Source organism: Dama dama, chromosome 12 (genome assembly GCF_033118175.1).
Source record: "Dama dama isolate Ldn47 chromosome 12, ASM3311817v1, whole genome shotgun sequence".
Lineage (NCBI taxonomy): Eukaryota > Metazoa > Chordata > Mammalia > Artiodactyla > Cervidae > Dama > Dama dama.
In genome coordinates this window covers 56,165,981-56,184,995 of record NC_083692.1, presented here as the reverse complement: position 1 = coordinate 56,184,995, position 19,015 = coordinate 56,165,981, and the positions used below count along the sequence as shown (strand labels likewise).

Below are 19,015 nucleotides of genomic sequence, written 5' to 3'. Positions count from 1 at the left end.
TCCTAGAGTGAACAGCGGGCTGGCAGGAGGGCTGAGGGACACCGCCCATCTCCTGGCTGTCCTGGGGCATGCTGTGTTGAGACACTCTGCCCTAAGGGGGCGCTGGGACCGCTCTCAAGATTAAAGAGGAATGTGCCTGTCTCACCAGTCCAGGCCCCATGTGGGAACCCTGGATGCTCTGTGGTCTGTGTCTCTGAGCAAGGAGCTGATTTCTGGGATACCGTGGAGCAGGAAGGGGCAGCCTGCGGCCAGGATGAAAACATCTGCTCTGAACCTTGATACCTATTGTGTGATTTATTCCTCCTTTACCTTTCAGAAACTGTTTACCAAGCACCAAGGATATGCCAGGTTTATGCTGTTTTCACATTTCTCTAATTAAAATTTCTCAACCGTCCTGCAAGTGAGTGTATTAATTTCATTTGACAGGTGAGGAAACTGAAGCCTGGCGAGCTAAAACTAAACTCATTTTTGTCAGTGTTGACCATGTGCCAGATGCTGCTCTGGGCATTTGCAGGTAGCCGTGCATTTAATCTGCATCACAGCCTCTGAGGTGGTTGTCATCCCCGTGTGCTGTTGTGGGAACAGAGGCACAGAAAAGCCAAGAAACCCCCCCAAGTTTCCAGAGCCTGCTAGAAACAGAGCTGGCTTAGTTATCCTGGCGTCCTTTCCAGATCTGAGCCCCCAGCTCTCAGAGCCCTCCAGCGTGGGCGACGACAAGGATACCCTGCAGCAGCTGGTGAGGCAGGCCTGACTGGTGGGCTTCTAGAGGGAAGCGGCCAGGTTAGACGCCTGGATCTGTTCTAGGTTGCCGTCTGAGTAGAAAAAGAAATCATGTTGGAGGTAACACATACCTTCCTGATGACGTCTTGACAATTATGCTTGAAATTAGGTGCCAAATCCTGTAATGACTTAGAGGAACTGGGAAGGATTGGCAGCCTCCAGGGCACCTGGTAGCTGCTAACTGGGGTTGGTGATGACAGTGGTTGGAGGAGGGTGGCCTAAGCTGTGACTTGGAGCCGCTTGCCCAACAGAGGCTTCAGCTTCTGCAGGGAAGACGGGGCTGGGTGGAGGAGAGTTTGGACAGAAATCTGCTTCTAAGAGGACTTGGACCTGTTCTCTCTACCTGGTCCCACTCTCCAGGGTTGTGGTCATAGGCAGGATAGTGAGTGAACTGAGAGTCGCTGGCATGTCCAACTCTTTGTGACCCCATGGACTATACAGTCCATGGAATTCTCCAGGCCAGAATACTGGAGTGGGTAGGCTTTCCCTTCTCCAGGGGATCTTCACAACTCAGGGATCGAACCCAGGTCTCCTGCATTTCAGGCAGATTCTTTACCAGCTGGGCCACAAGGGAAGCCCAAGAATACTGGAGTGGGTAGCCTATCCCTTCTCCAGCGGAGCTTCCCGACCCAGGAATCGAACTGGGGTCTCCTGCATTGCAGGCAGATTCTTTACCAACTGAGTTATGATGTGGATCTAAAGTCAAATCCATTTGAGGGCAAGGATGAGGAGATAAGCCCTCTGTGAGCATGGGGCCCAAAGGGCATGGGAGTTGGCATCATTTTCTTCCTATGGGAAATGCCTTCTGCTCTGAAGTTGATCAAGTTGGCCATTGGGATGGACTGCGTAAATGGCTGTATGGGTAGTCCTGCCTGGGACAAGCCCCTTGAACAGTCTGGGGCCCCCTTTAGCCAACTGTGAAATAGGCGAGTTCTGCTTCTGCAGGAGTGCTCGACAGCTCCCTATCTCTCTCCATGCCACAGTGATGGCAACACAGGACCACTTATAATTAGTTCCTCCTGCCCATGTATGGTAACAACTTGAGGCAACCTACAGCACGAGGCACACAGAATTTGAAAATAAAGGTGGCGATCAAAAGACACACGACCTCCAGAAGATTATGATTTATCAATTCTGTGGCAAAGCTTGGATATCTCATTTCTACCAAGCTCTCCCTGATCCTGTTCCACCCTCAAGTGTGAGAACCACTGGTGCAAAGGAAAGAGGAAGGAAACACACCCAAGATCTGGGTCATTATCGTTAACCATTATCACTGACCACCAAGGCAACAAAAGGGAAATAAGATAGATTATGTCATTTTCATTATCTGAAATGAGGAAGGCTATAGGTTTTTCAGGGTAGACAGACATGTTCATGGTACTAATTTCTGAAAGAAAGCCACTGCCTGCTGCATCCTGTTCCAAAAGGCACTAAACAACATAATGGATAATTGGGGGCAGGGGAGATGCTTTGCATCCCTTAAGGGGGTTTGTTGTGCTGGTCACCCGGGGAGCTGCAGTCTATCCTGGGGATACCAGGCCCACTCTGTAGCAGAACCTGCTCACATTCTGATGCCGTCCTTTCCTGAAATCAGCCAGTAGAAGGGTCATCACCAGGAGGAAGAGTGGGGTGACTCTGAGTAAAGGGCCATGTGTGGGGGATGAGGGATTGCCTCTGTGGTGAGTTTGAAGGTATTGCCTGAATTGAATGCCTGTGTGACCGAAGGGGCACAGGGCATTCCCCTTGAGTGTACCCTTAAGTAACGGCTTAGTAACAGCCAGAGGAGACGTAAGGAAAAAACTGATTAACACTGTCTGACACTACAAAAGGCCTAAAGTTCCTTTTGGACAATACACTCAGGGCAGATGTTTGAAACATACAAGACAAAGGGTTCAGGTCACAAATATATAAAGAGCTTTTATAAACAATAAGAAAAAGGCAAACACCCTAGTGGAAAAATAAGCGAGGAGGCATGTATAAGGCAGTTCAGATTACCAACAAGCAAGGGAAAAAGATGTTCATTCTTACTAGTAATCAACTACAAGTTAATAATAAATTTAATTCAAGTTAAGATAATCAGATGTCATCCTTCAAATAGGAAAATGGTAAAGCTGAAAAACACAGTGAACAGGTTCAAGGGGTTATTTAGGACTGTTAGGAGTATTATTGAGACAATCTTCCTGGGAGATAATTTGTCAAGTATCATAAACCTTAAAAATGTAAATAACTTTTGACCAGGGGTTCTACCTGGAACTTACCTTCAGAAAAGATAATCAGGGATGGACACAAATATTTATATATAGTAGTATCTATAACAGTCTTAATTATAATTAAAACCAAAATGATAACAATGGTTATCTCAGGAAGGTTCCTCTTTGTGCTTTTTAAAAATAATGAGCATGCTCCTTTTGTAATAAACAACTATCAAGAATGTGTTCTTTTCCTAGTGAGTCTGCTGGTGAGGTGCTCTGAGTGCACAGAAGGCTGGCTGTGAGTGACAAGTCCTTCACTCACTGCCTGTTGCCTCAGTTTAGCTCTTCTTTTCCGCAAGTAGGCAGAATACCTACTTCATGCTCAGTGTTCAGCAGACCCCATCAGATGAGTAGGACAGTTCTTACTCCCCAGGCTCCGACGGGCTGGTTGCTGATTAAGGTGAATGCCTTGGTCATTTGTCATGGAAGTATCTCTGCCATGTGATGTGTTCAGCATTTTGCTGAATATGAAGATGGTACCGGGGCATCTTGCTGAGTGCCTGAGATCTGTTCTTTTTTTTAAAAAAAAACAAAACATTTTGACTGTGCTGGGCCTTTGTTGCGATGCACAGGCTCTTCATTGCTGCATGTGGGCTTTCTCTAGCTGCAGCGAGCAGGGTCTACTTTCTAGTTGCAGGGGCTTCTCTTGTTTTGGAACACAGGCTCTAAGACGCATGGCTTCAGTAGCTGCAGGATCCCCGGGGGGTGTGGACCATGGGGTTGTGCAGAGTTCACAGTAGAGGGGTTGGGAACAGACCTCTTGGCACTAGAGGGGTGTGGCAAGTTGGGAGGGAGCCATTATAGAAGATATGAGGGACGACCCTGTCCCTACATGGTAATAACAGAACCTCGACCTGCCTGGATCTTTCCGTCTTCCTGTTTTAGTCCCACTCTTGCTCTGCAGCATGAGCTCATGCTAAAGATCACATCCCTTATGGTCCAGCCTCCTGGGCTTTGCTCAGGCTGTGAAGGCCATCTGGCTGGTGTTTCTGGGATCAAGTGAGCTGACCTGTCCTGCTGAAGTTCTTTTCATTAATCAAACGTACATCTGATTGTCAGGAACTTGGGTGGTGAGAGGGGAACCCTACCCAAGTGAACATTGTTGCTGCTGGTCACTTGCCCTTTTCCACCACCCCACAAAGAGGAGAGGAAAGGGCAAGCTCAGCTTCCTGATGGACTTCCTCGAGAAAGTGGCCTCTTGACGGGGAGGAAGTGAAGAAGTAACGTGTTGACTCAGGGCATTCCCAGAATAAAGCATTTGTGTTTCACTCCAGCTGTGGCCAGCTGATTCCTTTTTGCCTGTCTGAATTCAGCTTCCTCTGGCTGTTGGGCTGCACCTTATAGGCCTGCAAGCCCTGTACTTGCCCAGCTTCAAGACCAAAAAAGAGCCTGAATCAGCAACAGAGACATCCGTGGCTTAATGGATGGGGTGGGATGAATCTTACATGGCTGAAACGAGGTCCTGGAGCAACATCTCCACATGTACAACAGATAGCGGGCAGAACAGGGCAGCAGTCTTCACTCCTGGTGGGAGCTGGAGGGTTACCAGTTATAGAGGGAATTGATGTCAGTTTGGCTCATCAGTTACCAGGGAAACCAGCAGTGGCGCATGCCCCTCACTGTTCCTTTCATCAGCTCTCACGGTGGAGATGTTCTGATTTAAAGATTAGAACAATCACAAGCTGAGACTAGGGGCAACTATGTAGGCATTCACTGATTAGGCTCTAAGATTAAGAGAGAAATTCAGTCAGGAGAGTTGGGTGTAGGTGAGGCAGGGACTGGGAGCAGGGGATGTACGGAGAGCAAGAGAAGAGCCATCTTGAGTGGCCTGATCATATGCTGTCAACCTGGTTCATATCCCACCTGCTCCTTAAGACTTCCCCTCACTCCCCTTGGCCAGTACTTCCTCCCTCTGCTGAACTGCTGCAGGGCTTACTGTTGCCCATGCACTTGACCCTGTGGCAGCTATTTCTAGACACCCATGCCATATTTCTTTTTCCATGAGCATTTGTCTGATCTCTCCAATTGACTATGAGTCCTTCAAGTTGTGCGGATATGTCTGGTCTGTAGCATTTGGGACACTGATCCATACATGAGGGATGGAGGAGTAACTTAGTAAATAGATGGATTGGTGAATGGACAGTTAGGTAGATGGGTGGACGGGTAGTTAGGTGACTAGACGGGCAGGTGGGTGGATGGTGGGTGATGGGTGGTACCCTCCATGGCTAACACTTCAAGCCATAGTAGCCTATGTCATGTCTGTGTCTAGAATATAGACTCCAGACTAAGGGAAATACCAGAGGACACTGAGCTATATTTTCAGTGAAAAAAGAAAAAGCCAAAGTCCTCCAAAAAGCCAAGTCCAAGTTAAACTGAGCTTAATTAATTTCAGGCCTTGGGCCTGTGGGCTCCTGTTCATTTGACAACACCATCAAAACGTGCTTAGACTTAAAAATAGATTCCAAAATGCAGTCATAGCTCAGCCTGACTTGGCTCTGCTCAACAATTCCTTCCTTTTTGTGCTTTAGGAATTTTTTCTGTGTGCCCCCCAGCCCCCAAATAAAGAGCCAGAGGAAGGAAGTTAGTCTGAGGGACAGGGAGCTGAATGAGCTAAGCTGTGCAGGCAGCTGCCATTGGCCAGCACAGGCAGACACCTGTGACTTGATGGAGAGGGGCCATTTGTAGGTCAGGGTTTAGCTCCCTGGAAACTTCTGGTTCCTGATACTTAATCCAAAGTGTGTTCCTTATTGTTGATCCTGAGTTTGGTTTGGTCAGAGTAAATTCTTTTTTTTTTTTTTTTTAATATTTATTTATGTGCTTATTTTGGCTGCACCAGGTCCTAGTTGTGGCATGCAGTATCTTTAGTGAACTCTTAGTTGCAGCATGTGGGCTCTAATTCCCTGACCAGGGATCAAACCTGGGTCCCCTGCATTGGGAGCTTGGGATTCTAACCACTGGACTATAGAAAAGTCCCAGAGTAATCCTTAAGAGAATAGATAATAATAACAATAGATAATAGATAAACACTAATTATCTCATTAGTGTTTTCTATTTCTCCTTTTTTTATCTCACTTTTTCCTTACAGTTTGGAATTGCTTTGGGATCATCAAAGAGCATGCTTCCATGCTATTGAGTAGACTTCTCAAATCATGTTCCCTGGAGCCCTTGGGGTTCCAGAAAGCCCCTTTGGGCATCATGTGGTGGGGCTCTGAGCAGGTAGCCTGTGAGTTGTTCTTTAGTCGCTAAGTTGTGTCTCTTTGCAACCTCTTGCACTGCAGCACTCTAGGCTTTCCTGTCCTTCACTGTCTCCCAGAGTTTGTTCAGATTCACGTCTATTGAGTCGGTGATGCTATCTAACCATCTCATCCTCTGCCACCCTCTTCTCCTTTGGCCTTCGATCTTTCCCAGCATAAGGGCCTTTTCCAGTGAGTCGGTTCTTTGCATTAGGTGGCCAAAGTATTGGAGCTTCAGCTTTAGCATCAGTCCTCCCAATGAATATTCAGAATTGATTTCCTTTAGGATTGACTGGTTTGATCTTCTTGCAGTCCAAGGGACTCTCAAGAGTCTTCTCCACCACCACAATTCAAAGGCATCAGTTCTTCGATGCTCAGCCTTCTTTATGGTCCATCTCTTAGCATCTCTACCCAAAAAGAAGCCCTGCTTTTTGTATGTTTTACATAGTGAGCTTCTTTGCACAATTTGTTGGAGAGAGGGCTCCACACCTCAAATAAATTTTAAAACCATCATCATGAGATTAGAAAGTTATGGGCAACATGGTCAGGGAAGGGAAACGGGCTCACAGACAGTGGTTTGGCTCACATGCTGGGAGCAAAGGCCGTTTGAGCAGTTCTGGGCACTCTTGTGTTTGCAGGTCTTCTGCTGATGTTTCTGTCTGCTGCAGCTCCACGTGCCACGTGGCTGGGCTGCTGATCCCACGGGTCTCTCACTCCTTGCTTGCACACCTAGCTCCCGACGTGCTGCCCCCCTGGCTTTTGGTAAACTTTTGCTCCTTCTTCTCATCTCTTTGGCCTGGAATCTTGACTTGCCATGTGTTCCCCCTTCTGGCAACCTTATATTTCTTCACCCTTTTTTTTGGCTTCCTGAATATATGATCCCTTGTTTACCCTGACCTCAGATGACTATATCCTGGAGTGTTTTCTGCCTTCCTGGATCCTGGCACCACCCAGGGACCCTGCCTTTCAGCTGCCCCAGTTTTCCCCCACACTATCTTATTAAGCTGGGATCTGAGGATGGGGTTCACGGGTGCTAAATCAGGCTCAAGGCTGGGACTGGAAAATGGAGACCATGATCCAGATGTGTCAATCCACTGGATGGAAGGAATAATTCACATTCACAGAGAGAGATCGTTTCCTTAGTGCCTTCACATATTTGTCTCATTTCTTTCTCATTTTAACATGGTGAGATTGGGATATTCTTTTGGGGGGTGTATAAGTATAAAGTTGCTAAATGAGAGAGGAGACTAACTTCTTGCTATAGAATTTCAATTAACTGATGTAAATCTTTCACCCTTAAAAATACCACAACTCCACACTACTGTATATAAAATAGACAACCAACAGGCACCCAGTGTATAGCACAGGGAACTCTACTCAGCGGTCTGCAATGACCTAAATGGGAAAAGAATCTTAAAAAGAGTGGTGATGGTTTAGCCTCTAAGTCATGTCCGACTCTTGTGACCCCATGACTGTAGCCTTCCTGGCTCCTCTGTCCATGGGATTCTCCAGGCAAGAATACTGGAGTGGGTTGCCATTTCCTTCTCTAGGGGATCTTCTGGACCCAGGAATCAAACCCAGGTCTCCTGCATTGCAGGCAGATTCAGAAAGAGTGGATACATGCATATATATAACTGATTCACTCTGCTGTATAGCAAAAACTAATGCAACATTGTCAATCAACTATAGTTCAATAATATATACATATATGTATGTACGTACGTATGTATATTATAAAAGAAAGAATACTACAACTCCCTCTTCTTAAGTGTGGGCAGCACACAGTGACTTCATTCCAAAGAGTAGAGTGTCAGAGAGCAGGGGTAACTTTACAGTGGAGAAAACCTGCAAATAAGACCTCAGCCAGGTGATCAAGGTTAACATCAACAGTAATAAGTTATATTGATAGTGTGTATCTTAATATGACATGAGAATAGTCCTTTACCTCTGTGGTTTTCCTTTCAAAATCCCTTAAGATTTTAAGATCCCCAAATCCTAATTATAAGAAAATTCAATCAAACTGAGAAACTTCCTACAAAATGCCTTACTCAAAATTTGAAGGCATCAAAAACAAGGAAAGTCAAAGAAGCTGTCACAGCCAAGAGAAGCCTAAGGGGACAATGATGACTAAATGTAATAGCCTCAGTGGGATCCAGATTGGTTTCCTTTGTGTGAATTCCTAGGCACCAAGCCACGTTTTCATATCTCTTTGGGGCCTGCAGAATTCATTCCTCTGGAGTTCTGTTTTCTCAATTAAAATTTGTGTGTAATCCAAAATCTCAATGCAAAAGCTTACTTTGCATTTGATAATATTTATTTCAACTATTACTTATCTTGGTGTCACAGAGGGCTGTCAGACCTCCATGGTCCCAGTGGGGGAAGGTTTCTCACTCAGGTCAAGGCATCGGATAACTCCAAATCACAGACTGTCCACCTGCTGCTAGTTTCCTCTCTTCAGGAGGGCCAAGGATGCCCTTGGCCAAGACCCCATCCTGGGGCTACATCTGCCCCAGAATCCACAGCTGGCCCCCATGCACATGTTCAGGGCTTGGCGGGGACACTGCAGCCTGGGCAGAGACTGCAGATGAAAGGTGAGATTGGAACATTCTTGTGTCTGGGTTACACACAAGGAGACTGAGGGTCAGAGTCACATGATTTACTAAAAGTAATAGAGCTAGAAATAGAACCTCAGTCTACTGACTGTAAATCCTGGAGTTAAGTCTAGGAGACCAGAAACAGATTTTTTGCTAAAGTGATGGGAGGAATATCTTTGTTCATGGGTGTGACTGAGTGGAGACAGGTGTGTTGAAAAGGATGGTGTGTTTGTGTGCGTTGTGTGTGTATAGGGTGGGGGGGGGGGCCGGGTATGACACCAGGTCAGTCAAGTTTGGCCAGGCAGAGGAGTGGGGAGGGGGCTGGTGACACCATCCCCAGACAGGCTCTTGCCCTGGGATCAGGGGGTGGGTCCTATGGGATTGGGCCGATCTGGTTCCTGAAGGTTCCATTCCCCCTCTTCCCGGGCTGCACCTGGGGTGGCCTTGACTGGAAACTTCTAAGCACTGTCCTGCCCTGTGGTACTACACACCTGCAGGGTAATTCCAGAGTAGATGTGGCTCATTGTTCTCCAGTGTTGGAAGAGGAACTGCAGTGATTGCTTGGGGGGAAGCAGGAGGAGGAACCTGGGCCCCACAACCCTCTGACCTGGAGCACTTCCCACCTGATGCCTCTCACCTCCCATGACATCTCTCCCTGGTCTCTATTCTGTGCAGCTCTGCCTCATCTCCACCTTGATCAACTGGGGACTTCGGGGCGAGTTATTAGATTCGTGGACATTTTGGACTCTCTGAGAGAGAAAATGAGTTAGACCCCCTCTATCAATAAATCTTAAAAATGCCTTTGGCAGTCAGCCCTGGGGAGTTGTAAGAACAAGTCTAGTTGGCCATAGCCAACCTTGTGGCAGTGGGTGGACCGTGGGAGTGATCTGTCTTAATTCTGGCTCTGAGAGGTGCATTGTCTTTTGAGAATTCAAAATCAATGATAAAAATTGAATAAAACTTATTTTACTTTTTTTTTTAATGATTTTCTTTTCAAAAGTAATTGATTGATTTTTGACAGTGGGAGTGGTCTGTCTCAATTCTGGCCATGAGAGGTGCATTGTCTTTTGAGAATTCAAAACCAATGATAAAAATTGAATAAAACTTATTCTACTTTTTTTTTAATGATTTTCTTTTCCAAAGTAATTGATTTATTTTTGGCTTCGTTGCTGCACGAGGGCTTTATTTAGTTGTAGCAAGCAGGGGCTACTCTCTGGCTGTGGTGAATGGGCTTCTTACTGCAGTGGCTTCTCTTGTCGCAGAGCATGGCTCTAGAGTCGGGCTTCAGTAGTTACAGCTCATGTGGTGCAAGGGCTTAGTTGCTCTGTGGCATGTGGGATCTTCCTGGACCAGGGATCAAACTGGTGTCCCCTGCATTGGCAGGTGGATTCTGAACCACTGGACCACCAGGGAAGTCCCCAGTCTACTTTTTTTTTTAAAAAATCTGTTTATTTACTTGACTGTATTTAGTCTTAGTTGAGGTATGTGGTGCCTTTATTGAGTCATGCGGGATCTTTCATTGCAGCGCATAAGTTCTCAAGAGGGCTCCATGGGGCTCCACGAGAGCTCAATGGCATGTGGGAATTAATTCCCTGAGCAGGGATCAAACATAAGTCCCCTTCATTACGAGGCAGATTCTTAACCACTGGACCGCCAAGGAAGTCTCCCAAATCAGTCTACTATTTATTATCACCATGCATTGGCAATTGTTAGTAATATCAATGATAAAATTCTCCTCTCTTCTGGGGTGGGACCCTTCCTTTCTGCTTGGTGCATTACTGCTGGCTAGTTACCTGGAGAGTCTCACTGAAGCTGGAGTTGGTTGACATGACTTTATGTCCTAGTCCTCTATCAGGACCTGCTACCTGGTCCAACTTGCAAGTTACTTAACCTTCCTAAGCCTCTGTTTTCTGATCTGTAAAATGGAGCTAAGAATGATGTTAGCAAACATTTAAGAGAGGATAAAAGTGAAATTGGCATGAAGAGAAAAAAGCTGGATGTAAATGTTGTGATGTTCCCATTGCTATACAAAATCTATCCCAGGTGTGAGATTTGGCTCACACCCAGATTACTCTTGGGCGGTAAAGAATTCAGGAGCAGTTGAGCCAGCCTCTTCCCTGAAACTTAGGAGCTGGTTTTGAAAAATATTTTTTATTTATTTTATTTTGGCTCTACTGGGTCTTTCTCGAGGTGCATGTGCTTCTCTAGTTCTGGCACAGGCTTAGCTGCCCCATGGCATGTGGGATCTTAGTTCCCCAACCAGGGATCAGACCTACGTCCCTCAATTTTTTGAAAAATAATTTAATTTATTTATTTATATTTATTTTTGGCTGTTCCGGGTCTTTGTTGCTGTGTGGGCTACTCTCTAGTTGTAATGTACAGGTTTCTTATTGTGGTGGCTTCTTTTGTTGCGGAGCACTGGCTCTTGGGCGAACAGGCTTCAGTAGTTGCAGTACATGAGCTCAGTGGTTGCAGTGTTTGAGCTCTAGAGCATAGACTCAATAACTGTGGCTCACAGGCTTAGTTGCTCTGCAGCATGTGGGATCTTCCTGGATCAGGGATCAAACCCATGTCTCCTGCATTGGCAGGTGGATTCTTTACACTGAGCCACCAGCGAAGCCCCTGGAAGGCAGATTCTTAACCACCGCACCACCAGGAAAGTCCCAAACCATTTTTGCGTTCTGAGAAGCAGTTCCAGGTTTACTCCTCATCATCTGATTCCTGGACAGACAACAGGAGACCCTAATGGGGTGCCCCCCCACTCCCCAGGCCCTGCCAAGTCCTGTCTGTGACACTAGTCTTCACACAGCCTTATTTGTCCTCCAGGGACACTGAATAAGTGAGGAGTTGGGTCCTCTGTCTGAGAAGAGGAGCATGTTCCTGATATAATTGCAGGAGAGCTGCTGGCAGGAGCAGGGAAACTAGTTTCTATGTCTTGTGGATTTACTGTCCTTCACGAAACCCTCCTACGTGACTTTTGCAAGTCAGCCTCAGGGACAGTGTTCCACCCACCCCTGCCTCCTGCCTTTTAACTAGTTGGATGGTTTAGTCCTTTCTGGGGAGTTATCTCATGATTTTCCCTGTGAGGTGGACAGGCGGGGTTTTCTCATCCTCATTTGACAAGGGAGGACCTTGAGGCCCAGGGAGGTGAACAGGCTCCCTAGGCTCATGACCAGTTAGCAGGTGGGATCTGACCAGAACCCAAGACCCCAGACAGCAGCCCAGAGATGGAATTTGGAGAGTGAAGGGAAATTTTCGTTTCTGTTCAGAGTTGTCGTGGACTCTCGGGAACTTTCTTTCTTTTTAGCTGTGCCACATGGCTTGTGGGAACCTGGGGATTGAACCCAGGTCATGGCAGTGACAACACCAAGTCCTAACCACTGGACTGTCAGGGAATTCCCCTCAGAAGCTTTCTGACAGGTGGCAGGTGAAGGAAAATGGACTGAAAAGGCAGCTCCTTATCCAAGCCCATGAAGCTTTGGGGGCAGGTCGCGGTCAGAAGTTGGACCTCCTGACTACCTGCCCTTTGCTGCATTAGAGTTAGGAACTGAATGTTGCAGGGACAGACATATGCGTGCTTTGCATATGTGCATCAGTGTTTCAGTATTCCCATGATTTTTAAATCTGTACTGACAGTTACTTCCCTTACGATTGGCTGGCTCCCCTCTGCTCCCTCCTAGGCTGATAGCCTGGGTGGCTCTGTCTTAACCTAGAGGGGCTTTCCTTGTCTAGCCCTGGTCCTGTAGCATAGCTGAGCAACTTCTGTGCCCCTGGGCCTGAATTTCTGGCTTCAGAGCCTTCCTGATGGACAGAAAAAGGCCCATAACTATCACTGCTTCCACCTTCCCATGGGTCTGAGGTGCCTTCTGATGGGCATGACAGAGCCATCTCAGGTCTGCCTTTTGTGCCTCTATTGTGGGTACAGGGACCAGGGGGTGTCCCACAGCAAACTTCCATTCCTATTACTCCCCAAAGCCCAGGGTCATCTTCTGTCTTGGTTTGCAAATCAATCAAAACCTGTCCTGATGAAAGAGACAACACTCCCCATCTCCCTTTTCTCTCCTCTGTCCCTCCTTCTCATGGTCAGATCAAAGATCTAAGGGAGAGGGTAATATATCAATACTGAGAAGGACAAGGAATAATATGAGTTACAGTGGTGTACTTTTTTTCATACGGAAAAATGGTGATAATCAGAGGGCTGTTGTAAGCTGGTGTTTCTCAGCCCTGGCTACACATCGGGGTCACCCAGAAAGTTGATTTATTTATGTTCGGCTGCACTGGGTCTTTGTTGCTTTGTGCAGGCTTTCTCTAGTTGTGGCAAGTAGGGCTACTCTTCATTGCAGTGCTTTGGGTTTTTATTGTGGTGGTGTCTCTTGTTGCGGAGCACAGACTCTAGGTGCGTGGGTTTCAGTAGTTACAACTCGAAGGCTCTAGAGTGCAGGCTAAGTAATTGTGACGCATGGGCTTAGTTGTTCTGCTGCATGTGGGATCTTCCTGGACCAGGAATTGAACCTGTGTCCCCTGATTTGGAAGGTCGATTCTTATCCACTGTGCCACCAGGAAAGTCCCAGAAAGTTTTTAAAAAATATCTTGATTCCCAGTCCGAGGAAATCAGAAGCTCTGGAGGTGGGATCCAGGCAGCAGTAACTTTAAGATTTCTCCAGTGATTCTGGTGTGCCACCAGGGTTGAGAACCACTGCTCTAAGGATGAATAGAGTTGGTGAATTGTTTAAAATGAAGATAAACCCCAAACTGACTGTGCACTGGGATCATCGGAGAGTAGGTTGGGGTGGGGACGTGTGTTAAAATTGCACTGATGCCCTGGCCACACATTGAAGTCCATGTAAATTAGCGACTTACTTCTGCCTTCACATGAGCAACAAACTAATAGCAGTAACACTAGTCACCGTTTCTTAGATTTGCCTGCAGGCCAACATGAAGTATTTTTTTTTTAATTTTAAAAAATATTTATTTATTTACTTGACTGTGCTGGGTCTTAGTGGCAGCATGTGGGATCTTTTAGTTGTGGCCTGTGGAATCTAGTTCCCTGATCCCAAGGATCGAACCTGAGCCTCCTGCATTGGGAACGTGGAGTCTAATCCACTGGATCGTCAGGGAAGTCCCCCATGACGTGACATATTTCCAGTCCTCACAGTTCCTTGGCAGAGAATCACAGTTCCCATTTTATGGATGAGGAAACTGATGCACAGAGAAGGTGGCCACTGGCCCCAGGTGACCGTGTATGTCTCCTGAGACCAGGCCTGTCTGACCTGGAAGCCTGCTCCTCCTGCCCAGGGCTGGCCTAGTGGAGCACATACTCCACACGTTCCAGCACCTGCCCGAGGAGAGAGGAGACCAGCGAGTGGCCCCTGCTCCCTTTGAGGCTCCCCGGGCAGGCTGAGCGGGGTACCCTTGTCTCGCAAGGAGAGGCAAGATGAGTGGCACTGGCTGGTATTTGGCTCTCTGTTAGTCATCTGCTCTCAGAATACCTCCTTTTGGCGGGAGGAGGACGCCTGCTCCTGTTAGGCCTGACCCCCAGTCACCTCTCGTTGCCTCAGCTGCTCTCACAGAGAGAACGCTCAAAAGCAAACACTCATTTGCTTTTTGAGAGTTAGAGGAATTTTTCAGGCATGTGATACAGAAAAATGCCTCCGTTTCCCCCTAAGGAGAAGGGAAAGCTTTTTTGTCAAGGTGATCTGAAATATTTAGCTCTGCTTTATAAAAATCCTCTGCCTCCACCTCTGTGCTCCATAAGCTTAAACAAATAGTTTAAAGTCTTACACTTTGGCTTTCCCATCCCTCAGGGCTGCTGATGCCAGACTCCTTGAGGTGTCAGGAAGGAGAGGACCGTGGCCATCCTGATTTGGAGATGCAGAGCTGCCTGGGACTGGAGGCTTTGTTCAGTGTTTGCTGGCACCCGCTAAGAGGCCTGATGTCCCAAGGCCAGGAGTTGCTCTCAGGGATCTGAGATCTCGCTGCACGTGTTCCCTCTGACTTTGGGAGGCCTGATCTAACCCCACTTGCATCAGGCCCTTCTGTGTAGACAGCCCAGAATCGGTATATGGGGCATAAATAGCTGAAACTTTAGAGTTAGCAGACAGTGTGATATATACATGGCTCCACAAAGCCTTCCCAGCCCAGCCACTGGGGCCCTCTCCCTCCCCAGAGTTCCATCTGTACCTGATGTCTGAGTCTTTGGCCCTGCCCCTTGCTGTGCAGGCAGAGCCTGGCACAGAGTACATGCTCAGGTAGCCCTGGGTAAAGGGGGATGAGGGGATGGAGGGATGTGTGAACAGGTGTGTGGTGACATCTCTACGATGGTTGCCACAGAATGGCATCTCTTATTCCTCACTTGCTCTACTTGAGGGTCTGTTGTTTTGATCACTTGGGTTTATTTTGAAGGCTGTCTCAGTGAGGATTATTCTAGTAATGGAGCGATTCAGATGTGCTACTAGTTTCTGAGGCTGAGGCAAACACAGTAAGTCCCCTACATACGAACCTTCAAGTTGCAAACTTTCAAAGATAGAAACGTGCGTCCCATCAGTGTCAGGTGGGAGTGAAATTGCAGTTTGCCCTCCATCTCCTATTGCTGACGATCCTTCAGCTCCACCATCTCCCACCTCCTCTCTCTCCTCCAGTCAGGAACTCTTCTTGCTTGTTCCCTCGATGCCAGCCCCTGTATACCAGCTGTTGTACCATACTGCTGTACTTTTCTAGGGACTATACTGTAAGACTAAAACTGTTTTCTTTATTTGTTATGTTTTTTATGTATTATTTGTGTGAAAAGTATTATAAACCTATTACAGTACAGTACTATATAGCTGATTGTGTTAGTCAGATACCTAGGCTAACTTTGTTGGACTTACAGACAAAATGAGTTTACGAACACACTTTTGAAATGGAAATCGTTCTTATTAGGAGACTTACTGTATCCAGAGCACTTCTTTGTGTGTAACTTTTACCCAGCGCCCCTAAGAGAGTACATCCAAAGTGGTGGTTATGGTTTTTGTCTCAAGCAGTGGGTATTGTGGGTGTCAGGAAAACCTGGGACACTGGTGGAAGAGGAGTGGGAGGATCCCCAGGAGGGTGGCCATTGGGTAGTCTCCAAAGACTGAGAGCGGCCCCCAGTGATTGCCTTAACATCACCCCCAGTGATGGTGAAGGCCGCTGCCCTTCCGTGTGTGTGTGTGTGTGTGTGTGTGTGTTTGTAGGGGGCTGCCTTTAGAGCACTCAGGGAGGCTGGCCTGGGGCTACCTGCACTTTGGCAGGTTTCTGCATACAGGTGGTCTAGTATTCCCATCTTTTTAAGAATTTTCCAGTTTGTTGTATCCACATAGTCAAAGACTTAGGTGTAGTCAATGAAGCAGAAGTAGATGTTTTTCTGGTATTCTCTTGGTTTTTCTATGATCCAGCGGATACTGACAGTTTAATCTCTGGTTCCTCTGCCTTTTCTAAATCCAGCTTGTACATCTGGAAGTTCTTGGTTCACGTACTGCTAAAGCCTAGCTTGAAGGATTTTGAGCATTACCTTGCTAGCATGTGAAATGAGCACAACTGTACGGTAGTTTGAACATTCTTTGGCGTTTCCTTCTTTGAGATCAGAATGAAAACTGACTTTCTCCAGTCCTGTGGCCACTGCTGAGTTTTCCAAGTTTGTACCATTTCATGGATGCTGTCTAGGTCCCTGGAGTGAAGGATTCAGGCTCGGCCCTGAAGGACACTAAACATAGTCTTGACTCCTTCAACTGTCTTAGCAGTTTGTGAACACTGGGCAGGGTCCTCAGCTCTTTGGCCTGGCTTTGCCATTAACCCTGTGATGACCTTGGGTGAGTCACTTGATGTCTCCTGTGCCTCAGTTTCCTAATATTTTACAATTCTCTGGTGCTATCTGGGCTCCCCTGGTAATTCAGCTGGTAAAGAATCCACCTGCAATGCAGGAGACCCTGGTTCGATTCCTGGGTTGGGAAGATCCACTGGAGAAGGAATAGGCTACCCACTCCAGTATTCTTGGGCTTGCCTGGTGGCTCAGCTGGTAAAGAATCCACCTGCAATGCAGGAAACCTGGATTTGATCCCTGGGTTGATAAGATCCCTTGGTGAAGAGAATGGCTACCCATTCCAGTATTCTGGCCTGGAAAATTCCATGGACTATCTGTCTTCTAATCATGAGAAACACCCACCGAGGTTACTAACAATGTTAGGCTGCCTCCACCCCATCCCCACTTCCACCAGGATCCCCCCAGCCTTGTTGGCATAGCCTCTGGCCTTGTCTTTAAGTGCTTTAGCCTGGTGTTTGCTCTGTCTTCTTATTGTCCAAGCCACTCCCTGGCTTGTGTCAAGTAATTGAAGTTTGATTTGTTGGGAAGGGTTGGAAACCAAGGTGCGAACATGAGACTAGAGAGGTGGTTTGTCTCCTTACAGTTCTAAATAGATGAGTTTGTCCTTGCTTCCACATAAGGGAGGCCCAAACAGATGATTGTTACTATTAGTAAATTGACTGTGCTGACCATTTTTACTATTCATTCATTCCCTACCTTGCAGCTTGTAGGATCTTAGTTCCTTGACCAGGGATCAAATCTGTACCCCCTGTGGTGGAAGTTGAGAGTCTTAACCAATGGACCACCAGGGAAGTCCTGCTTTTGCTTTAAAATCTTTCCATTAAGTAGTATAAACCTCTGGACCTTGTGGTTTCATCTGGTGAATACAAGACAGAGGTTCTAGCTGAAGCTGTGTCATCTGGATCAAACCAGTAGCCTTTCAGGGCCTCAGTGTTCCCATCTGTACACTGGCAATGACAACACTGCCATTCCTTCCTAGTACAAGGTAAAGGATTCATAGGAACAGAAGGGGAGCCCAGAACTTGCTCTGTCTCCGTCTCCGGATGATGGCCAGATGGGGATCCTGGCTGATGACGTGACTTGTCCTGCCCTGGAAGAAGGAGTTGCTGTGGCCGGGGGGTGGCGGCCAGGTCACTTCTCCCAGGACTGCAGTGATGTCCTCATTGTGTGTGTCTGTGTCCCCGCAGCGGCCAGTTCGCCATCGTGAAGAAGTGCCGGAAGAAGAGCACGGGGCTGGAGTACGCGGCCAAGTTCATCAAGAAGCGACAGAGCCGGGCCAGCCGGCGGAGCGTGTGCCTGGAGGAGATCCAGCGGGAGGTGAGCATCCTGCGGCGGGTGCTGCACCCCAACGTCATCACGCTGCACGACGTCTTCGAGAACCGCACCGACGTGGTGCTCATCCTCGAGCTGTGAGTGGGAGCCTGGGACCCTGCGGGCCGCAGGCGTGGGGAGGGGGGCCCTCCAGCCACAGGCCCCAGAGGGAGCAGCAACCAGCCGGCCAGAAGCTCGACCCGGAGGAGATGAAGTCAGTAGGGGACGGTTACCCTCAGTTACCCGCTCCTCCTCCGGAACCCAGGCAGCAGAGACTGAGGGCCCGGGTCTAGGTCTGGCTTTCGCTGGACCCTGGAGATCAAAGGGAAGAAGTGGCCAGCGCTGGGGTCCTTTCCTGGCTGGTGAGCACGTTAGAGGGTGGACGGGGGGAGCAGGAGGGCCATTAAAGAGAGTCTGTTTTCCAGAGAAGAGAAGAACAAGCACCCTCCCAGCCCTTCGAAGCCCTTCCCCAGCCCTTTCCCGGAAAACCCCGGGGCCTTTGTACTGTGTCTGATGCCTTTGTTATTATTGTGCATGCGTGCTTAGTCGCTCAGTTGTGTCAGACTCTTTGCAACCCCATGAACTGTAGCCCGCCAGGCTCCTCTGTCCATGGGATTCTCCAGGCAAGAATACTGGTTATTGTAGCAACAATTATTTAGAGAGCTCTGCTGTAAGCCGAGGTCCTTTGTGCTAGTTATCCTGTTCAATTTTCAAAGAAGCTGTGTTGAGGGAAGTGTTCTACTTACCCCGAGAGGATTTTGTATTCACTTTGCCGAGAATGTCTCTTATCTCATTTAATCCTCATAACAATCCTATCACACGGAGACTCTTATTATCTCCATGTTACAGACAAGAACACTGAAGTCCAGGTCACAGGTTACAGGAAGTAGCGGCACCAGGGCTGGGGCCACACTGCTTGTGTGTGTGAGGTGGGATGGCCTTGGGCTGGGCCTGCTGGGGAAACCTTCATTCCAAGTCTGGAAGAATTTGGATGGGTGATATACCAAG

General features: G+C 47.7%; 1 protein-coding gene across 3 annotated transcripts in view; it reads left to right on the top strand.

The window, feature by feature from the left end:
• The window catches only part of LOC133066344 (death-associated protein kinase 2-like), a 108,910-nt gene that overhangs the window by 67,473 nt on the left and 22,422 nt on the right, over positions 1-19,015 (top strand). For all 3 annotated transcript variants that reach the window (XM_061157335.1, XM_061157334.1, XM_061157336.1), the window contains one exon: positions 17,884-18,105. In XM_061157335.1, the coding sequence (XP_061013318.1) occupies positions 17,884-18,105 (222 nt within the window). The remainder of the gene's footprint in view (positions 1-17,883; positions 18,106-19,015) is intronic.